The following is a 20,344-nucleotide window of genomic DNA, read 5'->3' as shown; positions in this document are numbered from 1 at the left end:
TGTGAACACTTTGTTTGTTCATATTTGTGGGGCCCAGAGGCACATCGTAGTAGTCATATAGAAAGAGATTTCTGTTCATGCTTGGTGGAAGTCATCAACAGAATTGAGTCATAGAAGAAGGCTGCTACCATAGATTGACAAGAGAAACATGAGCGAGAACCCAAGAAATGGTGGTATTCAAGTGTAGACTAAGTATGGACACATAGAGGGTATCAGACACTTCAGACTCTGAGAGGTCCTGTTAGATTTGGTATCTCATGGACTCTCGGACTTGACAAAAGTTCGTTCTTTGCCCTTTTAGGAAGGAAATTAAAAGAACTTAAAGTTTGAAAGGAACTAAGGATATGTGTTTTGTGCTTTCTAGAACAAAGATGTGAAGCAGGTGGACATGATACAGGTTTTCTAACTTTGCCTTTTAAAAAGATCTGAGAGTTGATTTACATAAGTGTGGAGAGGGAAGTAAAATCAATACCAGCTATACAGTGAGCACTGCTTAGACTAGAAAATGATAGCTTCGGGCATGAGGGATTGTTCCTAATACGAATAAAATTCTAATACCAAAAGAGAGAGCAGAGAGAAGAAAGTTGAAGCTTTCTTAACACACAAGAAATTTAGTACCTGATCCTAGGCCTCCAGAAAAGGAGAACTTTAACGTAAGATGTGTGTACTTGAGAGGCAGGGGCAGGGGCAGGGGCAGGGGCAGGGGCAGGGGCAGGGGCAGGGGCAGGGGCAGGGGCAGGGGCAGGGGCAGGGGCAGGGGCAGGGGCAGGGGCAGGGGCAGGGGCAGGGGCAGGGGCAGGGGCAGGGGCAGGGGCAGGGGCAGGGGCAGGGGCAGGGGCAGGGGCAGGGGCAGGGGCAGGGGCAGGGGCAGGGGCAGGGGCAGGGGCAGGGGCAGGGGCAGGGGCAGGGGCAGGGGCAGGGGCAGGGGCAGGGGCAGGGGCAGGGGCAGGGGCAGGGGCAGGGGCAGGGGCAGGGGCAGGGGCAGGGGCAGGGGCAGGGGCAGGGGCAGGGGCAGGGGCAGGGGCAGGGGCAGGGGCAGGGGCAGGGGCAGGGGCAGGGGCAGGGGCAGGGGCAGGGGCAGGGGCAGGGGCAGGGGCAGGGGCAGGGGCAGGGGCAGGGGCAGGGGCAGGGGCAGGGGCAGGGGCAGGGGCAGGGGCAGGGGCAGGGGCAGGGGCAGGGGCAGGGGCAGGGGCAGGGGCAGGGGCAGGGGCAGGGGCAGGGGCAGGGGCAGGGGCAGGGGCAGGGGCAGGGGCAGGGGCAGGGGCAGGGGCAGGGGCAGGGGCAGGGGCAGGGGCAGCAGTTGAAACCCAGCTACAGCTACATAGCAAATTTGAGGTCAGCCTGAGCTCCATAAGATCCTTTCTCAAATGAAGAAAAAAAATCTAAATTCATTTGGAATAAAGTACAGTTACTAATATAGCTAAGACATTTTACACTTAAGTTTGCTGTCTCTAAAATATTGATGTAAGAGGATTGATTATATGTTAGGTTAATTAAAGGTTACAAGCATAACCTTTTTCTCTGAATTTTCTTTGATCAGGATTCCTGGGATGGCCAGCACATTCCTGTACTTTTCTCTGTTTTTTGCGGTTTGTTAGTGGCAGTGTCCTATCACCTCAGCCGACAAAGCAGCGACCCATCTGTACTCTTGTAAGTGAAATCCGCTCCTATTGTTGAACATGTAAGATGGCATTTCTAATAGTCCAGGCAGCTCCTTCCTTCAGCCCACTCTGTCTTGGTTAAAAATACGTTAACCTTCAGTCATGCTGATTATGTTAGCTGAAAATGTATATGGTTAGATTTTATTTTTACTTTTTTATTTTGTATGTATGTATGGTGTGTGTGTGCTCCCGCGTGTGCCTGCCTGCTGCTTAAGTTTCATACATATTTTCTACTAAAATACTTTTATTTTTTTCAAATGAAGCTCTTTGATGCAATCCAAGATTTTTCCAAAAACTGACGAGAAGAACCCAGAAGACCCTCTGTCTGAAGTGAAAGACCCACTGCCGGAGAAGCTGAGCAATTCTGTTGTAAGTGTAGCTTTTTAACCATGACTTACAGCAGATGATTGTATTGTATGACGAGTACTTTTGAAAGTCTTTAGTAATTGGATGAACTAAGTGTTATTAAATATAATTGATTGTAACCAGTTCAAATTTTAACATCTGTTAAGCATTCTTCATCTAAAAAGTCCAGAATAGTCCTGACTAGACTCGATTACTGTCTGAGTGCTGACTACATCACACAGGGAAAGCTGCACACCCAGTCTCGTGTCACAGTCACAGTCAAAGCACAGGTTCCTTACAGTGCTGCTTAGTCACCTTCAGACTGTTAGGCACACATGGAAAATGAATCTTACTTCTTTATGTGTACCTCATCTCCTCAAAATATGTCATGTTATATATGGAAATACTCTCAAATCCCCAAAGATCCAGGCTCACATGCTCACATGAGTTTGGGAGGGAGATCGTTAGCCTACATGTGAGAAGTCCTGTCCTCACACATTGTCTCAGTATAGAAGAGTGTCTCAAGAGTTCTGTAAAATTAAGTCAGTTCATTGGTTCTAGAAATGTAGGTCCTCCTCAGGGGAGACGAGACTCTGAGTGTTGACTACAACAGTAGTCTCTCCCCACCCAGCCTCATCTCACTTCCCAGACTTTTGTTTACTGGTGGTCAAATTGAGGCCAAAAGTATGAACTGGAAAATCCCAGAAATGAATGATCTGTAAGTTTTAAATTGCACTGCACTCTAAGTAGCAGGGTGAAATGCTGCATATTCCATTCAGACATGAAGAAGCATACTCTTGTTCAGGTTATCTGCTGTACACACCACTACCATCCACCAATTCCTGAGTAGCCCCTTGGTTAGCTGTATAACTGTATGGTGAAGTACCAGCTGTAGTTTTAGGGATCCATGGAGACCATAGAACTTAACTCCCCGTGGGTAAGGGCAGAGTACTGGTTAAACTGTTTAAGTTAAATTGTTATTATTCCTGTTGATTTACAAAAACAAAAAAAACCAATGTCATCTGCTTCATTGCTCAAGGGCAATATAAAAAGTGTGTTTTGGGGCCTGCCGAGATGGCTCAGCAGTTAAGAGCCCTACTGCTCTTGCAGACAGCCTGGGTTCAGTTCTTAGCATCCACATGACAGCTTGCAATTGCCTGTAACTCCAGTTCCAGGAGACCCAACACCTCCTGGTTTTCCAGACACTGAAGACAAGTTGTAGATAGGCATTTACACAGGCACAACACTTCAATACTCATAAATACATAGGAATATTTAAAAGTGAGGTTTCCAGTTCAAGGGAAAGAACAGTCTTCTAACTTACTGTGCTTACTAGAGTATTTATTCCCAGTTCAGTTTAGTGACTCATAATGTCTCTTTTGTAACTTGAAAAGTGAATTCTAGCAATTCATTCCTGTTTTGTAGGACAAAACATATTTTATTTCCTGTTTTATTTTAGATTGTTTTGTTGTTGATCTGGGCATTGATCCCTGGGTCCTACTGCTCATAAGGCAAATGCTCTACTATTGAAACTATACCCCAGCCCCTTCATTTTACAGTATTTATGTCTGAATGATGAACTTACCTAAGTATTAATTGAACATAGTATATATTTTCAGTGACCATAACTGTTCACAAATTTTCAGAAAAATAGAAGTAACAAACTACCTCAAGATAGAATTGAAGGAAATTCTCTTTTGACTTTAGTTTCTGTGTTTGTGTTAATCATGGTGGGATGTTAAATGTGGCTTATATGTCAACTGATTGATAAGTGGCCTGGAAGACAAGAAGATGAGTATGCTTCCAAAAATTCAAAACCTGAAATGCTCCCAAATCACAAAAAAAAAAAAAAAAAAAAAAAAAAAAAAAAAAAAAAAAAAACCTTGGGTTTTTAAAACATTTCTGTGTCCAGATTTTTAGTTCAGGGGTCCTCAACTGGCTGAGTTCACAAAAGTCCTCTAAAGGCTGAATGGACTCCAGAACTGGAAACGCTTTTGGGCCTAAGTGCGTGCGGGTGTGCGTGTGTGCGGGTGTGCATGCGGGTGTGCGTGCGGTTTTGATGCCTCAGAGGATAGGCTTTTGGGGGGTTTTGTCAGTAAAATGCAAATGTACTGACCAGTGAAGGGAGAAGTCTTCTAGAAGACTTTGTTTACAGCTTTAGAAACTAGACTACCAAACTCAGAGGAAACCCCAAATATGAGAAAATTGAGGAAAAAATAGATTTATTCTACATAATTATTTTACATGAGAAAAAACAAAAAAAAATGCTGATGTGTATTGGTGCAAAATTATCTTTAAAGCTTTACTGATTAGGAAAAAAGGAGATTTTTTTTTTTTTTTTTTTTTAGTTGTATGCAAAGAAAAGCATAGTACCATTTTGGAGGTGGAGGCAGGAGGATTGGGCAATAAGTGTCATCCTAGCTACATAACAGTTGGAGTCAGCTTGGATTACATGAGACCTTAGCTCAAAAACAAACAAGAATGTAATTTTTAAATTATTGCCCTTTGTCCCACAGAGTGAACGCCTACAGTCGGACCTGGTGGTGTGTGTTGTCATTGGTGTGCTGTATTTCGCTATCCATGTGAGCACAGTGTTCACAGCATTGCAGGTAAGGAATCCTCTAGTTTGGGTTGGTAGAAAGTTACCAATGTGTGACACTATGGCATTGAAACATTTGGGTCTTTTGTTTTGTTTTTGGTGTGTGTTTGGTTTTAGTATATGTGAACCTTGATCTAGCTTGTGGGGGTGGCGCTCTCCCAGTCCTATGAGAATCCTGTATGCTTTGTTGCCCCTCCTGTGGTTCTTCATAGTTCCTCATATGTATGTGCTTCTCATTCCCAGGAATACTTGACCATCTGCTTATCTCAAGGGTCTCCTCTATAGTTTCCCTTAGGTTCGCAGTCTTTTCTGATGAAGTCTGGCTGTCTTCCCAGTTCCTAGCCCTCTCTTGGAGCTGTGAGCAGGGACAGCACACTCCCCTTCCTTGGTTCCCTTACTTCTGGGCAAAGGCTTATTTCTGTAAATCTTGCCTAATACAAACCACTGGGTCCTGTGTTGTACTTGGTTTTGCTTCTTCTGTGCGCGGGTAGGTCACTGTTACAATTATTTAATACTGTTGAGCATGTTGGCTTGTTTTTCTTCTTTCCAATTTGAACTTGAGTTCCTGAACACTTAGAAATAAGGGCCAGTGTTGCTCAGGTGACAACTGGACACTTATTCATGTCTAAGGGGCCCCAGAGTTTTAGATATATATGACTTGGAAGAAATGGTGTTCATTCTTCCTCCTGTGAGTCTAACCATGTAGGGACTTGCCTCTGACAGCACAGCATGCAGAGACAAAGGAGAAGACCCTTTGTGCTGTTCCATTCTGCTCTTCCCTCGACTGACCCAGCCCATGTTCTTTATCTTCTAGTTCAGACAGTTGCTCAGTCATGGAGAACATTCTCGGAGCAGGAAGCAACAGTTCTAGCCACCTTCATTGACTATAGTGTCAAACGCCAGAGTGGTTGCTGTATTTCAGATATGTGTAAGGGCGTTCAACTAACATTTGGTGGCTTATTTAGGCAGAAAACAAATGCTACAAATACAGAAACAAACTGTTTGTTTGTTTGTTTGTTTTGGATGCTAAGATTGACTTTACTGTTCCTTATTAATGGGTGAAAAATGAAACCAAAAAGGTGGGAACTTTGCATGGACCTGGTGGTGGCTCCTCACCTCCTTCTCCCCTGAACTCTGTCTTTCAGCCTGCTCTCAAGTATGTGTTGTATGCACTGGTTGGCGTAGTGGGGCTCGTAACCCATTATGTATTGCCTCAAGTAAGAAAGCAGCTACCGTGGCACTGCTTCTCCCGGCCTCTGCTGAAGACAGCCGAGCATAATCAGTATGAAGTCCGAAGTAAGTATGTCTTTGACACCCATGGTCCTATGGCTCACCCTTGGTCCTATGGCTCACCCTTGGTCCTAGGGCTCACCCTTGGTCCTAGGGCTCACCCGTGGTCCTAGGGCTCACCCGTGGTCCTAGGGCTCACCCGTGGTCCTAGGGCTCACTTTCATATGCCTGCAGGTGAGCTGAGCAGATGGCATTGAGTCCCACTTTAACTCATGTTTCTTGCAGTGGAATGGAAGCTGCTGGTGAAGCCTCTCCTGCTTCTGCTAAAGGAGCAGCGGCTGTGCTCCCAGGCCATCTTCCAAGAGCAGACTTAGCTTCCTGCTCTAACTCTCACGCATGTGTCACTGGTGTGTCTGGTGTGTGACTTGTCGGTCTAGCAGTCCCCAGTCCATTTTCTCCCTAATCAGTATACAGGCAGCTCAGTCCCCATCCGGTCCTCCATTTGAAAGGTTTTAACTTAAGCATAAGGAAGGAAGAAAGGCCTTTGTCCCTTATGCCACAAGAGACACTGTCCTACTTAAGAACAGTAGTGACGGTCTTTTCTGGAATTGCTGCTCAGATTTGGGATAAGTAATGAAATGACTGGAGAAGAGATGAAGACTTGTCCATTCAGCCAGCTTCTCCCTTCCATTGTAAACTGTGACTCACTCTTTCTTGTCCGTTGGTCCAGTGACAGGCCATGCTACACACAAGTGACTGAATTAACCAAGCTTTCCTCCTTGGACTTCAGTGAACTGCTGTAAAGAGGGTGACTCACCCAGTCATTTGAGTATGAGTTGATATTTTTGAAGAACATTGAAGGCTTTGAAGCTGTAACCGTTGACGTTCTGGTCTCACAATGGGCCTCTTAGTGAAACCGACTGAGGCAGTGTGGTCCTAGTGCTGACCACAGCCTGAACCATGGAGACACTACCACATACTAATGAGCAAAGCGGGGAAGGATGCTGTGGGGATCTTGTGCAAAATAAGTGCCCTTTTAGTAAGGGAAACTAAATGAAACCGGAAGGCCTGGTGTTGGCCTGTTCTTGGCATCAGAAAAGTAGCCCAGAATGACAGACTCTGGTTTGCTTTTGTTTTCTATGATGAATCATTTCTCTCTCTCTCTCTCTCTCTCTCTCTCTCTCTCTCTCTCTCTCTCTCTCTCGCACACACGCACACACACGGTACCAAATATATCTATTTTGTTTTTAAAATCAATAGTTTTATTGGTTATGTAGTTCTTTATTTTAATCAGTCTAAATTTTTTACATATTTTGAATTGCTGTAACATCTTTGATTTATTGAAAATACTGAACTGTAGAACTAAACTGGGTTTTTGTTTGGAGGAGGGACTTGTTTTTTCTTTGTACTGATGTTAGAAATGTAAAAACTGTCTAGCAGCCTGGTGTACTGTTTTTAGATATCCAAGGACTTGTTACCTTAACCAGCATATGTCACTAGTGAAGAAAATGCCGTATACACTCGATGACTTTAAACCGTGTGTATGTACATCTATAGCATACACTTTCCATTGTAAACCAGATTCTTTAATAGAACTTATCTAGGATTGAGGCACAGCCCAAGAACCTTTAGTAATGTTTTCTGTATACAAATATAGAAATGAAGAATAAGATCTCAAGAAACTAAAATTTTGCTGGAGATGCAGGTCCATGGTGAACAGTCGACTCTTGTGTGTTAAGGCCCTGGCCTGATACACAGTTTCACTTAACAGCTTATAAAAGTAAAGCTACCTAAGTGTGAGTCCTGTCTAGGTCAGAAACTGTGTATGTGCTTGTGTGTGCATGTGTCTCTGCAAGTGTGTATGCCTGCATTTGTGTGTGCTTGTGTGTGCATGTTTGTTAGCATGCATGTATGCTTGCACACGTGCATGAGTGTGAGCGTGTGTGTGATCACATACAAGTTGACCATTGAAGTACGGGTTTCTCATGTTTTGTACTCATAACAGTGAGCTAAGTCTGAGTCCCAAGTTCATCCTTTCTTCTTACCATATGCCCGACTGTTTTAAGCACTGTATGAATTGTGATCTTCTGGACTTGTTGCCTCATCAGATGCAGCCACCATGATGTGGTTTGAAAAACTTCATGTGTGGCTTCTTTTTGTGGAGAAGAATATCATCTATCCACTGATTGTCCTCAATGAACTGAGCAGCAGTGCAGAGACAATTGCCAGCCCAAAGAAACTAGATACAGAGTAAGTATATAGTCATCTGATCCATATCCTTAGATTAGAACAATAATAAACACCGCCTTACACACTTGGTGAAACATCTTGAATTATTGGTCAAATACCACTAACCACTCTTTCTGTTCCATGGCATCAGACTCAGGTAAAGATGGCTTGTCTTCCCTTTTTTGGACATCACTGTATTTTTATTGTTCTTGACTTTTTAATGTCTAGCAGTATTTTATCAGAGGGTGCTTATTAGGTCAAGTGAGCTCAATGGCCCAGCAGGTAAAGGTTCCCGCTGCCAAGCCTCATGACCTGAGCTCAGTCTCTGGCTCCCACATAATGGAAGAGGAGAACCAACTCCAACAAGTTGTCTTCTGACCTCCACATGTGATACGGCAAGAATGCGTGTGCACACACATGTGTATGCATTTATGCAAAATAAAGGAAAAACTAATTTTAATAATAAAAGTAAAGTTAGTTTTTAATATCAGAGGGCAGGTCTGGGAGGTAGCTGTTGTGAACTTGCACATCAGACTGTGTAGGTGCTCATTTGCCTACATGGTTATTCTCAGTCAGACTCTGTAGTTTTAGTTCCATGTTCGGGAGTGTCAGTACATGATTTTTATGTATTAAATGCAGCGAATGTTAAATTGAAATGCTAGAGAACCAAGTTTCAGAACTATAACTTTGACTTTTTAAACATGCTTATTTATATAGTAGATAAAGATCACAGTGTGTACTAATAAAGAATGTTGTATTAGTGCCTTTCAGGGTGTCATATGCTTATCGTAGAGATCACTGTTATTGTATATACATTTCCACACACACACATCAGTTTCAGAAGTCTGTCTGGTCTCTATCAAAAGCTTAGCGAGCATGTACAGACCTCAGGGTCGGCAGATGCAGCACCAACTGATGGGCTGTGCCTGTGTCTGCTGCAGGTTCGGTGCTTTGATGATCACCATCGCTGGCCTGAAGCTGCTGCGCTCCTCCTTCAGCAGCCCCACGTACCAGTACATCACTGTCATCTTCACTGTGCTCTTCTTCAAGTTTGACTATGAAGCCTTCTCAGAGACGATGCTGCTGGACCTCTTCTTCATGTCTATCCTGTTCAGCAAGGTAACCCATCATGACCCATCTGCCTCTGCAGCAACTCTTCCCCCACTGACATGCTTGGCCAGGTTTATGCTAGTCTTACATCTGCCTACTGGCTTCGAGTAATAGTCTTCTTCTCTCAGCGTTATTTTGGAGCATATTAAACCCAGGAAGCAGTGCTTGTCACATGGTTCATAAGAGCCAAAGCAAATAAGACTTAGTAGGCTGTATCCAGTGGTAGCAGTTGAGATTCTGACAGATGTCTAGAACAAAGGGAAATTACTGTTCGATAGACGGTGCCCACTGTATTAGATTTTCCCCTGGTTCCTTGTGACATTACATTTGGAAGTTCAAGGGAAATGTGTCCTGGGATAAAATACACGCATGTATTACAGATACTAGAGTTTCTGTTCAAGGACAGCAGCCTTGTGGCTTCTACCCCTCGGTTTGCTGGCAGTAGTAGTGTTGCTGTGATTGGCCAGAAGAGGGCATAGAACTCTTAAAAACACCAGTCCATAAATCCATGTCTGCATTAAAGAAATCTTCGTATCAAATTGATGCCAGTGTTTTGGCAGTGAATAAATCTTGTTTTGCTATGTGATGGAAAAATGACGTCAGTGCCATTTTCCTGTCACATCACATAGGCTGACTGTCTTGTGGTTGCAGTGCCTGCTTGAGTTTTCCTGACAGCTCTCTCTCTGTTCTCACAGCTCTGGGAGCTCCTCTATAAGCTGCAGTTCGTGTACACCTATGTGGCTCCCTGGCAGATCACGTGGGGCTCTGCGTTCCACGCCTTTGCTCAGCCCTTTGCGGTGCCCCGTATCCTTCACTACAGTTTATGAGAATGGCTAGTCATATCCTTGAGAACGTCAGCCTACAGCACATGCCAGGGACTGTGACAAGCTGGCAACACCTCACAGGCGCGGAGAACCGCCTATTCTGATTTAGTTTGTGCAACCCACAGAAGAACCAAACACAAGCAGAGATTAAGGATTTGTAATAAGTAATGCTATTTTTAAATTTTATATTTAAAATGTAAGTATGATTGTTACTAAAGTCTAGCAACTTTTAATGCACTTGGAATAAATGAACAGAACATTTTTCACAATAGTCTTAATTAAATCCCTGGGTGAAAGTTTCTATCCTTGTGCTTCAAAAGTGCTTTAAAGTGACCAGGAAGACTAGTGGCTCCAGCTGTGTTCAAATACAGAGTTTTGGTATTTGTAATTTTTTTAAAAAGAATTTGTGTGTTGCACATGTAAAGGTCAGAAGACAACATGGAAGAGCCAGTTCTCTCCTCTCTTTGCCTTTACCTGCAAAGCTGTCTCATTTGGCCCCAAGTTCTGGGTTTGGCCTCTATAAAGGTAACCCTGAGTATATCAGTCCAAGGTTAACATGTGCCTTTTCCCTCTTTTCTTTTTCCTGTGTGTTTTGTGTATTCCTTAACTGTGTCCGCATAGACTCGGCTATGCTGTTCGTTCAGGCAGTAGTGTCGGCCTTCTTCTCAACGCCACTGAACCCCTTCCTGGGCAGCGCCATATTCATCACCTCCTATGTTAGACCTGTCAAGTTCTGGGAGAGAGACTACAAGTGAGTGCATGGCGCGCACAGAGCCAGTCTCTGTCTGTTTTACAGGGAAGAACAGTCAACAGCAGCATCATAAAAAATATTTTTGATCATAATTTGTTTGGTAAAATACTTGGTTTTGCTAAAAATTTACATCTGTTTTTAAAAATTGAAGATTATATAAGTAGACTTGAGGAAATTGATCTTTATTTTCTCAACTATTTGTGTGATTCTTAAAAGTATAATCCTGATTACACTCCTGCCTTTTTATAATGACGTGTCTTTTTAGGCCCTGTCGGTAACGCTGTGACTGTGTAATGCAGTGTTGCCCCGTTATAATGGCTGTGTGCGTTGTAGCAGATTCTCCATAGAAATGTCATAGGAGTGTGTCTAGAGCTGAGCCTTTACAAGAAGGAGAGTTCCTGGTAACTTCATTCAAGCACTTCCCTCCTATGTGCATGAGATTCATTGACTGGCTGTTTAATCCAGTGCTTAGAACAGGCTGAGGGAGGGGACTCAAACGTCAAAGTGTGCATTAACACATCGACCTAGCGATGTCTTTCCCTACACTGCTAAGCAGTGGCACTTTTATTCAGGAAAATAATGGTCTCAACTTTGAAACAGTGAGCTAGCTTGTATGCTTGACATCTCTACTTGGCCCTCATCTAAAACTACATAGTGTTTCCGATGTTGGTGAATTTATATTACTTTTTGTATCCTATTCTTCTAGGCCAACTTCTAGCCTGAAGTTTTTATTCTGTGATAGCAGTTCCTAACAGTTTGTATCAATATATTTTTTGTTTGCTTTTGAGACAGAGTCCACTATATAGCTCTGTCCCGGAATTCACTATGTAGACTAGGCTGACCTCAAACTCAGATAGATGATCGTAAGCTACCACATGGTTGCTGGGAACTGAACTCAGAACATCTGGGAAAACAGCCAGTGTTCTTAACCACTGAGCCATTCTGCCAGGCTTGTAGCTATATTTTGGGTACCCTTAAAAATACTCAAAATGCCATAATATTTAAATAGAGGTGTTATTTAACAACACTTTCAAAGAAACCTATTAAAAAGTCGTATTCTGATTCATCTAAGAAATATCCACTGTGCCCATCATTCCAGAACTAAGACTGAAGCATGAGGGTGACGAGTTTCAAGCCAGCTTGGGCTACATGGCAAGACGTTGTTTTCTTTTTCTTTTTTTAAAGGAGTGGGCGGGGCGGGGGTGGGAGGACTATATCCCATAGTAGCATAACTACAGCATTTTAAACTAATTAGAATATTTTCCACCTACCAAAATTTTATAGGAAGATTGTAGATTGCATTGTTTGCAGTTTTGCAGAACTTTGATGTCTTGCTTGCTAAGAGACAGGTCAGGTCCCCACTTCCTGCTTTTGCATCCACTCTTGTAGTACATTCTGTATCTGCTGTTTTGACATTTTGTTTCCACTCTTGCAGTACGACATTTTGCTTGAAATGAAGGAAGAATAATTAATCTCACAGATACACAGTTGAAAAAGAAAGTTTTTTAATGTGTGTGAATGTTCTGTCTGCATATATGCATGTGTATTGCATATTGACTTAAACCAGAGGAATTCAGAAGCGGACATTGGGTTCCCTGGGGACTGGAGTTAAGGATAGAGAGCTACCTTGTGAGTACTGGGAACCCAGCCCAGGTTCTGTACAAGAGCAGCCAGTGCTCATGACCACTGACCATCTCTCCAGCCCCAAGAAAAGTATTTTCATAGACTTTTAAAAAGACTGTTCTGGATGTTTTTCCTTGATCCTTCACTAAAAGTCAACAAATAATGGTTTCTTTTTGTTTTGTTTAGTTGTGTTTTGTTGGTTTTGAGATAGTGTTTCTCTGTGTAGCCCTGGCTATCCTGGTACTCACTCTGTAGACCAGGCCATCCTGGAACTCAGAGATCTGCCTGCCTCTGCCTCCTGAGTGCTAGGATTAAAGGCGTGCGCCACCACCACCTGGCAAATAATGGTTTCTTCAAAGCTGGTTGTAATGTGAAGTCTAAACCGCGCCTGTGGACCTTTACAAGTGTGTTACATCTACACTGAATATCCATCGTCTTTGAATGGGAGGTTTTGCTTGTTTTAGCATGTGGTGGTCATTTGAATATGTCACGCTTGTTGAATGAGATAGATCTCCAAGTACTGATGCAGTAGCTGTACAACATTTTAAAAGGTGTTCACAGCATCACCAATCCCAAAAGAAAAGTTGTTAAAGTGTATTGCACTAAGAAGCTGTCACACTCATGGTTGTGGGTACAACTTTTCCTAAACTCTTAACGTTTTGCTTAAAATTTTGAATTATGTTGTTGAGAGCTACTGTTATATTTATTTCCCTTAAAGTTATGAGGTTACTTCCTTGTGTTGACAAATGCCTGTTAAGCAACAGACCTGAATAATGTCATACCTTCTTCACCATTTGAAGTAACAGTGCTTTTTAGACGGGGAGCCAGCAGTTCAGCTTATAGCTCTGATCACTCCACAGCCAGCTGCCCTCCCTCTGGGGAGGGAGCACAGCACTTCAGAGCAGGTGCCAGGCTCTCTGCGCTCTCTCAGTTTGTACATAGGCTGCTAACGTGACCTGCCCTGAGGAGTTGAGAATTCAGACTTTTAGCTGGGGCATTCTTAGAGAGATGAATAACTGACTGGTTTCACGTAGTGGCAGTGAAGGAAGATGTGCCACTGCCTTGGCTATGCTCAGGCACCAGCCTTGAGGGCCATGGTTTTACACTGCCAGTGCAGGCCTCAGCATGGTGAGAAACAGCAAGCAGCTAGCAGCAATGCAGGATGGCTCTGACCTGGGAAACTTCTCTGTTCTTCCGTGGACCTCTGTGCTTCTGGACCTTTCTAGATGCACTTTCGCTGAGAAGGGATTCCGTGATCATATTCCCTGGAGAGCTGTGTACTTTCCGTGTTCTTTGTATCTGGTCAGTTTTTGTTTGTGGTGCATTCATACATGTCTTCTTACACTCTGTAATGAAACATGAGTGAGGAGAAACTTATGTTTATGTGTTGTGAAGATAGGAAGGAAAAAATAAAAGTGTAATCAAATCTGTGCTGCCAGGTCGGTAATTATCTAGTCACAGTTTATTCCCAACGATTTTCCTACAAAGGTGAGATTTATCTATCTTTTAGTTTCTCCCATGCTCTTATTTTTTTTTAAGTATAAAATACTAAAAATGTTTTGTTTTCTTCAGCACAAAGCGTGTGGACCATTCAAATACCAGATTGGCTTCTCAGCTTGACAGAAATCCAGGTAAGAGTCCTATCTGTAAAAATGGGCAAGCCAGCGGATTTGGTTTGTTTGTATGTTTGTGTACATAGTCATGCGTGGACACACACACATTCAGAGCCTCACTCCCACTTACTATAAATTCTCTAAAAGGAGACAGGATCCCTCTGCAGTTCAGCCTGGCTTCAGACCCGATGTCGTGCAGATCAGCCTGAGTCACTGTCCTGCTGCACACACAGATAGTCACTCTTGACAATCAGCTGTCCTTTACTGTTTAATTTCCTTTAGCAGAGCACAGTGTATGTGACTTAGAGCATGTCCACTGCATATGCTCATCTGTTATGAAATGTATCTTAAGAATGCAGATAGAAGTTTTAAAGGTGGCATTCAAGGATGGTCCTTATGTAAACTATGTAAGACCAGACGGAAACTAGGCACGAACGCTGAGTGCTCCAACATGTGTCCTTTCCCCAAGTGTTAGATAAATATTTAAACTTATCTTATTTAATTGTGTGCACGAACGTCATGGGAGGTTTCTAATTTCCACCCAAGATGAGGCTTCAATGGGTTGAATTTTGGTTTTGTTATCATTAGCTCAAGTTTGCTTCTTAGCTGATTTAGAAAATCTTATTTTATCATCCTTTTCCTGGGAACATTGCTGTTCTAACCAAGTGAGACTAATGAATCAGTTAATTAGCTCAGGAAACTATTAATTCCTCCAACAAATATTACTCCCAAATGGACAGGAATATGTTGCCATTTAACTCATAAAGTTCTTCAAATGGTCTATCCATTTGAGAAACCAAACTCTTAATAATCCAATTGATTTTTCAATTGTAAAACTGAATTAGGGAGAGTTGTTTACTTGACATTAGTCACTCATAGTCTCACAGAGAAAAGAACTGCCTCCTTTCCAGAGCTCATGCAGGCTTAGAGTTCTCCGATGCTCTAACAGCAGGAAGAGGTCCTGAGGAAGAAATCTACACACCTTTCTAATGGACAGACATAAAACTAGCATAGTTAGACTCTCAGTTCTCCTCATTGTCTTCATGTGTAGCCAGTGTGAGTTTAAACCCCAAGCGTTGAGTATTCGCCTTTCTCCAGTACTTGGACTACAGCTTAGGGCTGGCTGCTGTGGGTGGGATGCTTGCAGTGGTGCTTGTCTGTCATCTGTAGTCCGTGATGTTCTCCCAATGCTGTTCTTGCAGTATAACCTCATGGCCAGCTCTGCAGCTGCTGCTGCATCCGCATGTTCAGTTCGTGTCTGCTTCGTGTGAGTCTTCAGTGTTTGCACTCTGACGAATTTGTCTTTGCTTTGGATTTGTTTGTTAAAATCTGACATACTCTTACCAACTTCCTTTACCAGATCATCTTTTTGTTCCCTTGAATTTTGCATCCTGTATATTTTTGGTGGAAAGGCATGTAGTGGTCCTCGAATTACAAACAATTGGAAAGCTCCTAGAGTGCATTTAGTCAGAACTCCACACGGATCAAACGGGAACCCTCAAAGGAGTATTGAGACTTCTCTTTCAAGACTTACTTTATTTTTAATTGTGTGTGCACGTGCATGCCTGAGTGTGTGTGTGCTCAAGCGTGTGCACGTGCACACACATGGGGACAGATGCTTGTGGGTGCCAGAAGAGGGAATTCCTAGAGCTGGCATTAACAGATTTTGAGCTAGCTGCTTTTTACCGGTGCTTAGAACAAACTCAGGTCCTCTGTAAGAACTATACATGCTTTTAACTGCTGAGCTATCTCTCCAGCCCCTTGACTCTTAAATCTTGATTCTGAAGCTTTATTCATTTGCTATGTATTACTGAGTTTTTTTGTTACCCAAGATGAGCAGTCTCAAAGGGGAGTGGGTATACTCTATTCATAGTTTCAGAGGTATAAGTCTGGGATCGTTTGGCACCATTGGGCTCTGTGCTGTGGGCTTGTGCTAAGGCAGACCCTCAGGACCCAGGAGCATATGGCAGCAGAGCTGCTTCTGCCAGGTGCTGGGCATTCTTTGAGGGCATGTTCTCAAGCCGTATTTTTTTCTCTTTGCTGCTGTTGCATGAATCTGAGGGATGTTGTGCATCCAAACCATAGCACAGTTTTTTTTTTTAAATTTACAAATTGTAGCTGTATGGTGTGTATTTTTCCTGTCAAATAAATGTAACCATAGCCATAAGAGGAATTTAGTTTTAGGTTGTTCATTTAGGTTGTTTTATCTCACCCACTCAGGCTGGCTCCAAATTTATGTCAGTCTCCCTGCCTTTGCTCTCAAGTGTGGGTTTGCAGTCTACATTATGATGTCTACCTGGTTTCAATCCTTTTTATGATCTTGTTCATTAATACAACAGGTACTTGAAGTGAAATAAACTTTTCTTAAACTCTCTTCTTACAGGATCAGATGACAACAATCTGAATTCTATCTTCTATGAACATTTAACCAGATCCCTACAGCACAGTCTTTGTGGTGATTTGCTGCTAGGACGGTGGGGAAACTACAGTACTGGGGATTGTTTCATCCTTGCCTCTGACTATCTCAATGCATTAGTACACCTCATAGAGATAGGCAATGGCCTGGTCACTTTCCAGCTTCGGGGACTTGAATTCAGAGGTAAGACATTCAGTCACCTTTTAGTTGTAGCTAAGTTGTCTATATTTAAATCCCAAATGAAAGGTGTCAGAATTGGCAGCTGGAGTATAGCTTAGCTGTGAAGAGCATTTGTTGCTCATCCAGAGGACCCAGGTCCTTCTCTCAGAACCCAGACCAAGTGGCTGACAACTCCACTTCCAGAGAATCTTACCTTCAAGGGCACCTGCATGCATGCATGTCATGCGCATACACACATTCTCTCTCTCTCTCTCTCTCTCTCTCTCTCTCTCTCTCTCTCTCTCTCTCTCTCTTTCTCTCTGACACACACATAATAAATAAATCTTTAAAAAATTACAGAATTAGATCTTTGAGGTTGTTGCCCCTCCTACCAGCCCTCCACAATTTTATGTGCTGACAAGCCAATTCATTCTACATAGAAAATTATACATTCAGAAAAATACCATCTTGAGTTATCAGATCCTGCACAGTAGCCAGCTCGTACACATGAGTAGAGTTAGTCTTGCGTGCAGCGTCCCGCCGCTGCTGTTTGTGACAAGTGTACATCATTAAAGATGAACATGTACTCATTTGCTCTTCACTTGGTATTAATGCAATTATAAGCCTATTAAAGTTTTTTAGAAGTCTGTTAGAATTAAAGAAGTTACTTTATAACATAAATTCCCAGGCCTTTAGTGTGCTAAAGAATACTGCAGATGAACAGAAAGCCTACCTGCATTCTGGAGTATGCTACAATTTGGTGGTGAATATTCCAAAGCAAATCAGTCACGTACTCTGAGTCAGTGTAAAATGTGTCTTTTCTAATTGTTTGTGCCTAATACACATTCTTTCCCAGTTGCCAGTCTTTTGCCTTTGTCTGTAATGGTCTTGTCTTTTTCTAAGGTACCTACTGTCAGCAGCGGGAAGTGGAAGCCATCACAGAAGGAGTAGAAGAAGACGAAGGGTTTTGCTGTTGTGAGCCTGGCCATGTTCCTCATGTGCTTTCCTTTAATGCTGCATTTGGCCAGCGCTGGCTGGCATGGGAAGTGGTTGTCACTAAGTACATTCTGGAGGGCTACAGCATCACTGACAACAGTGCCGCTTCCATGCTTCAAGTCTTTGACCTTCGCCGAGTACTTACCACATACTATGTCAAGGTAAGGGGCTGCCTGCCTGGACCTCTCAGCAGCTGACAGCTTTCTTGGGAAAGACCCACACAGGCACATGCGTGTGTGTATACACAAACACATACACACACATGCACATTATTATTTCTTGTTCCATGTTTTTGTTGCCATTAATAGCTGGCATTTGTTTAGGACTGTTGAGCGAACATACATAGACAGACACGCATATACACATATGTACATTTTTATTCATGTGTGCATTCCTTCAGTTTTGCTGTGCTTATAGTATGTGCTCACTAAACATTAAGCCCAGAACTAGGTAAGTACTCAAGCGCTAGTCTACATTCCTAGGCTCTCAAACTTGTGTTTGCTTCTGAATGATGATTTGAGTTTTCTAGTGTCCAGGAAGGTCAATCGAAGTATACCTACAGACATAATATAATACAGCCGACTCCGTAGAGGACTCGCTACTTCCTATTCCGTGTGTCTGTTGACTTTAATAGCTGGCATTCGTGGTTTATGGTTTAGGATGGTTGAGTGTTCACTTGCACACATGCACACATTTGCATGGCTCTTAAGACACTTAAATCTGCAGCCAAGTAGAGTTGACGGGTGGTTCCAGGATGTTTGAAGGTCATGTTGAGACTGTGACACTGGAGCTCTGCCCTTTGTGAACAAACGCACTCAGGCCTGAGGGCAAGGCTAGACCCCTCACTTGCCAAGGTGAATCTTTTATAGGTGAAGCCAGGTTTTTGTTATTTTGGTTATTGTTTTGTTTCATGGAGCCTGGGTAGTACTATTATAGCCCTAGCCACCCTGGAACTTGTTATGTAGACCAGGCTAGCCTGGAATTCTCAAAGACTCAACTGCTTCTGTCTCCATGTTGGGATTAAAGGCATTTCACCAGGCCCAACAAGGTCAGTATTTTTAAGAAAGGTGTTGTGTGGTAAGCTATGATTTGCACATCTGGATTTTTTTCTATTTAGGTTGTTTCTTCTAGATTCCACATTATTTTAATGAATCCTGAGCCTTCCATTTGGTTAAAACCAGGAAGCTAAACAAGCTTAATTTACGTACTTTCTTAACTTGTGTGTTTGTGTGGCACACCCACACGTGTTTCTCCACGTATGTATGTACGGACGTATGTATGTACATGTGTGTGTGCGCGTGCGCGTGCGCGCCCGCATGTATACATGTGACTGTGTATCTCCCTTTATGTTTTTATTTCTGTCACTTGACTTAGGAACACCAAAAGCTTTAATAACTTTTTTGAAGAAATTCCCAAAATAGACGTAATATAGTAGTTTTTCACCTCTTTAAAAATAGCCTGATTCAACTGAAATTAATAAACTACAAGTTGCCTTGCTGAATTCATGGTTGTGATCTTAAAGTAATGGATGATGTTTTCACTTAGGAAGGCTTCAAGTAGCTTTCTTAAAATGTAGGTATACAATACTGAGTTAAAATAAAATATTTTGAACTATATTATCTATAGGAGCAATGGATGTTAATGTAACATTAGGAATAAATTTATTTTGTTTTAATATAATGTTAAATTAGAAAAAGTTTGCATTGTGATTTGACTTGAATTTCCTGTGTTTCTTAATTAGGGTATCATTTATTATGTCACAACCTCCTCCAAGTTGGAGGAGTGGCTGGCTAATGAGACAATGCAGGAAGGGTTGCGTCTGTGTGCAGACCGGAACTATGTTGACGTGGACCCAACTTTTAACCCAAACATCGACGAGGACTATGACCATCGGCTGGCAGGCATATCTCGGGAGAGTTTCTGTGTGATTTACCTCAGCTGGATAGAGTACTGCTCTTCCCGGAGAGCAAAGGTAGAGCTGATTCATATCCTTTGCGATTCTCTGATCCAGGTTTTAACAAAAGGGGGGAAATAACCTGTTAGTTACTATGAGTTGGCGTCTCCTGCCCTTCCTCTCAGATCCTCTGAAAGAGAATGGTCCTCCTCAGCCTTGCAGCATCCATCCAGGCATGGTGTACACAAGTTGTAGTTCCGTACAGTACTCTCTGGAATCTAGTCCACCAGATCTAACTGGGTTTGTCCCAGATGCTAGCCCAGTGCCGTTTCTGAGAACTTCCAGTCATGACTGATGTGTCCTCTGCAGTCCAGTGTCATGCTAGCTTTAACACTTGAAAAGTGTCCTATGTTTTGCTTAGCTGTAACCGTTGTAAACAGCTTGTTCAACTGTGACTACTGTTGGACAGTGCACATCTGAGATATTCCATGGGAATTTAGATAAAATTTAACTGTGCACTTTGGAAGTAAAGATTTTTTTAGGTCTCTCCCAAGAATTTCTAATTCTGTCAATCTAGTCCACTAATGTAAAATAGGAATCTCCCTGGTGACTTTAATTCAAGTGTTTACCTCAGGGGCACACATTAGGACAACTTGTCCTACCTAAAGTAAGATAAATTACAGATTTTCCAACTACTATGTCGTCTAGGCTTATCACACTGTCATACCCCTGGCCAGACTATCAGAACCACAAGCCTCAAGTACTGTGGCCTGGGCTCACTACCACTGTGGCTTCTCTGCAGCTGAGTACCCAGCATCCTGTGTATGTGGGTGTCCTGGAGCTAGTGAGCCACCTTGACAGCCAGTGCCTACAGGGCTGTGGCACCAGTTAGCC

General features: G+C 42.8%; 1 protein-coding gene across 6 annotated transcripts in view; it reads left to right on the top strand.

Annotated features, from left to right (window-relative positions):
- The window catches only part of Pcnx1 (pecanex 1), a 140,873-nt gene that overhangs the window by 103,137 nt on the left and 17,392 nt on the right, over positions 1–20,344 (top strand). For all 6 annotated transcript variants that reach the window (XM_076921786.1, XM_076921787.1, XM_076921785.1 and 3 more), the window contains 12 exons: positions 1,541–1,650; positions 1,925–2,030; positions 4,523–4,615; positions 5,751–5,901; positions 7,944–8,085; positions 9,006–9,183; positions 9,870–9,978; positions 10,620–10,749; positions 13,945–14,003; positions 16,369–16,584; positions 17,464–17,717; positions 19,298–19,528. In XM_076921786.1, the coding sequence (XP_076777901.1) occupies positions 1,541–1,650; positions 1,925–2,030; positions 4,523–4,615; positions 5,751–5,901; positions 7,944–8,085; positions 9,006–9,183; positions 9,870–9,978; positions 10,620–10,749; positions 13,945–14,003; positions 16,369–16,584; positions 17,464–17,717; positions 19,298–19,528 (1,779 nt within the window). The remainder of the gene's footprint in view (positions 1–1,540; positions 1,651–1,924; positions 2,031–4,522; positions 4,616–5,750; positions 5,902–7,943; positions 8,086–9,005; positions 9,184–9,869; positions 9,979–10,619; positions 10,750–13,944; positions 14,004–16,368; positions 16,585–17,463; positions 17,718–19,297; positions 19,529–20,344) is intronic.

Source organism: Arvicanthis niloticus, chromosome 23, assembly GCF_011762505.2.
Source record: "Arvicanthis niloticus isolate mArvNil1 chromosome 23, mArvNil1.pat.X, whole genome shotgun sequence".
NCBI lineage: Eukaryota > Metazoa > Chordata > Mammalia > Rodentia > Muridae > Arvicanthis > Arvicanthis niloticus.
The sequence above is the reverse complement of the archived record's forward strand: the minus strand, read 5'-3'. Positions and strand labels throughout refer to the sequence as shown.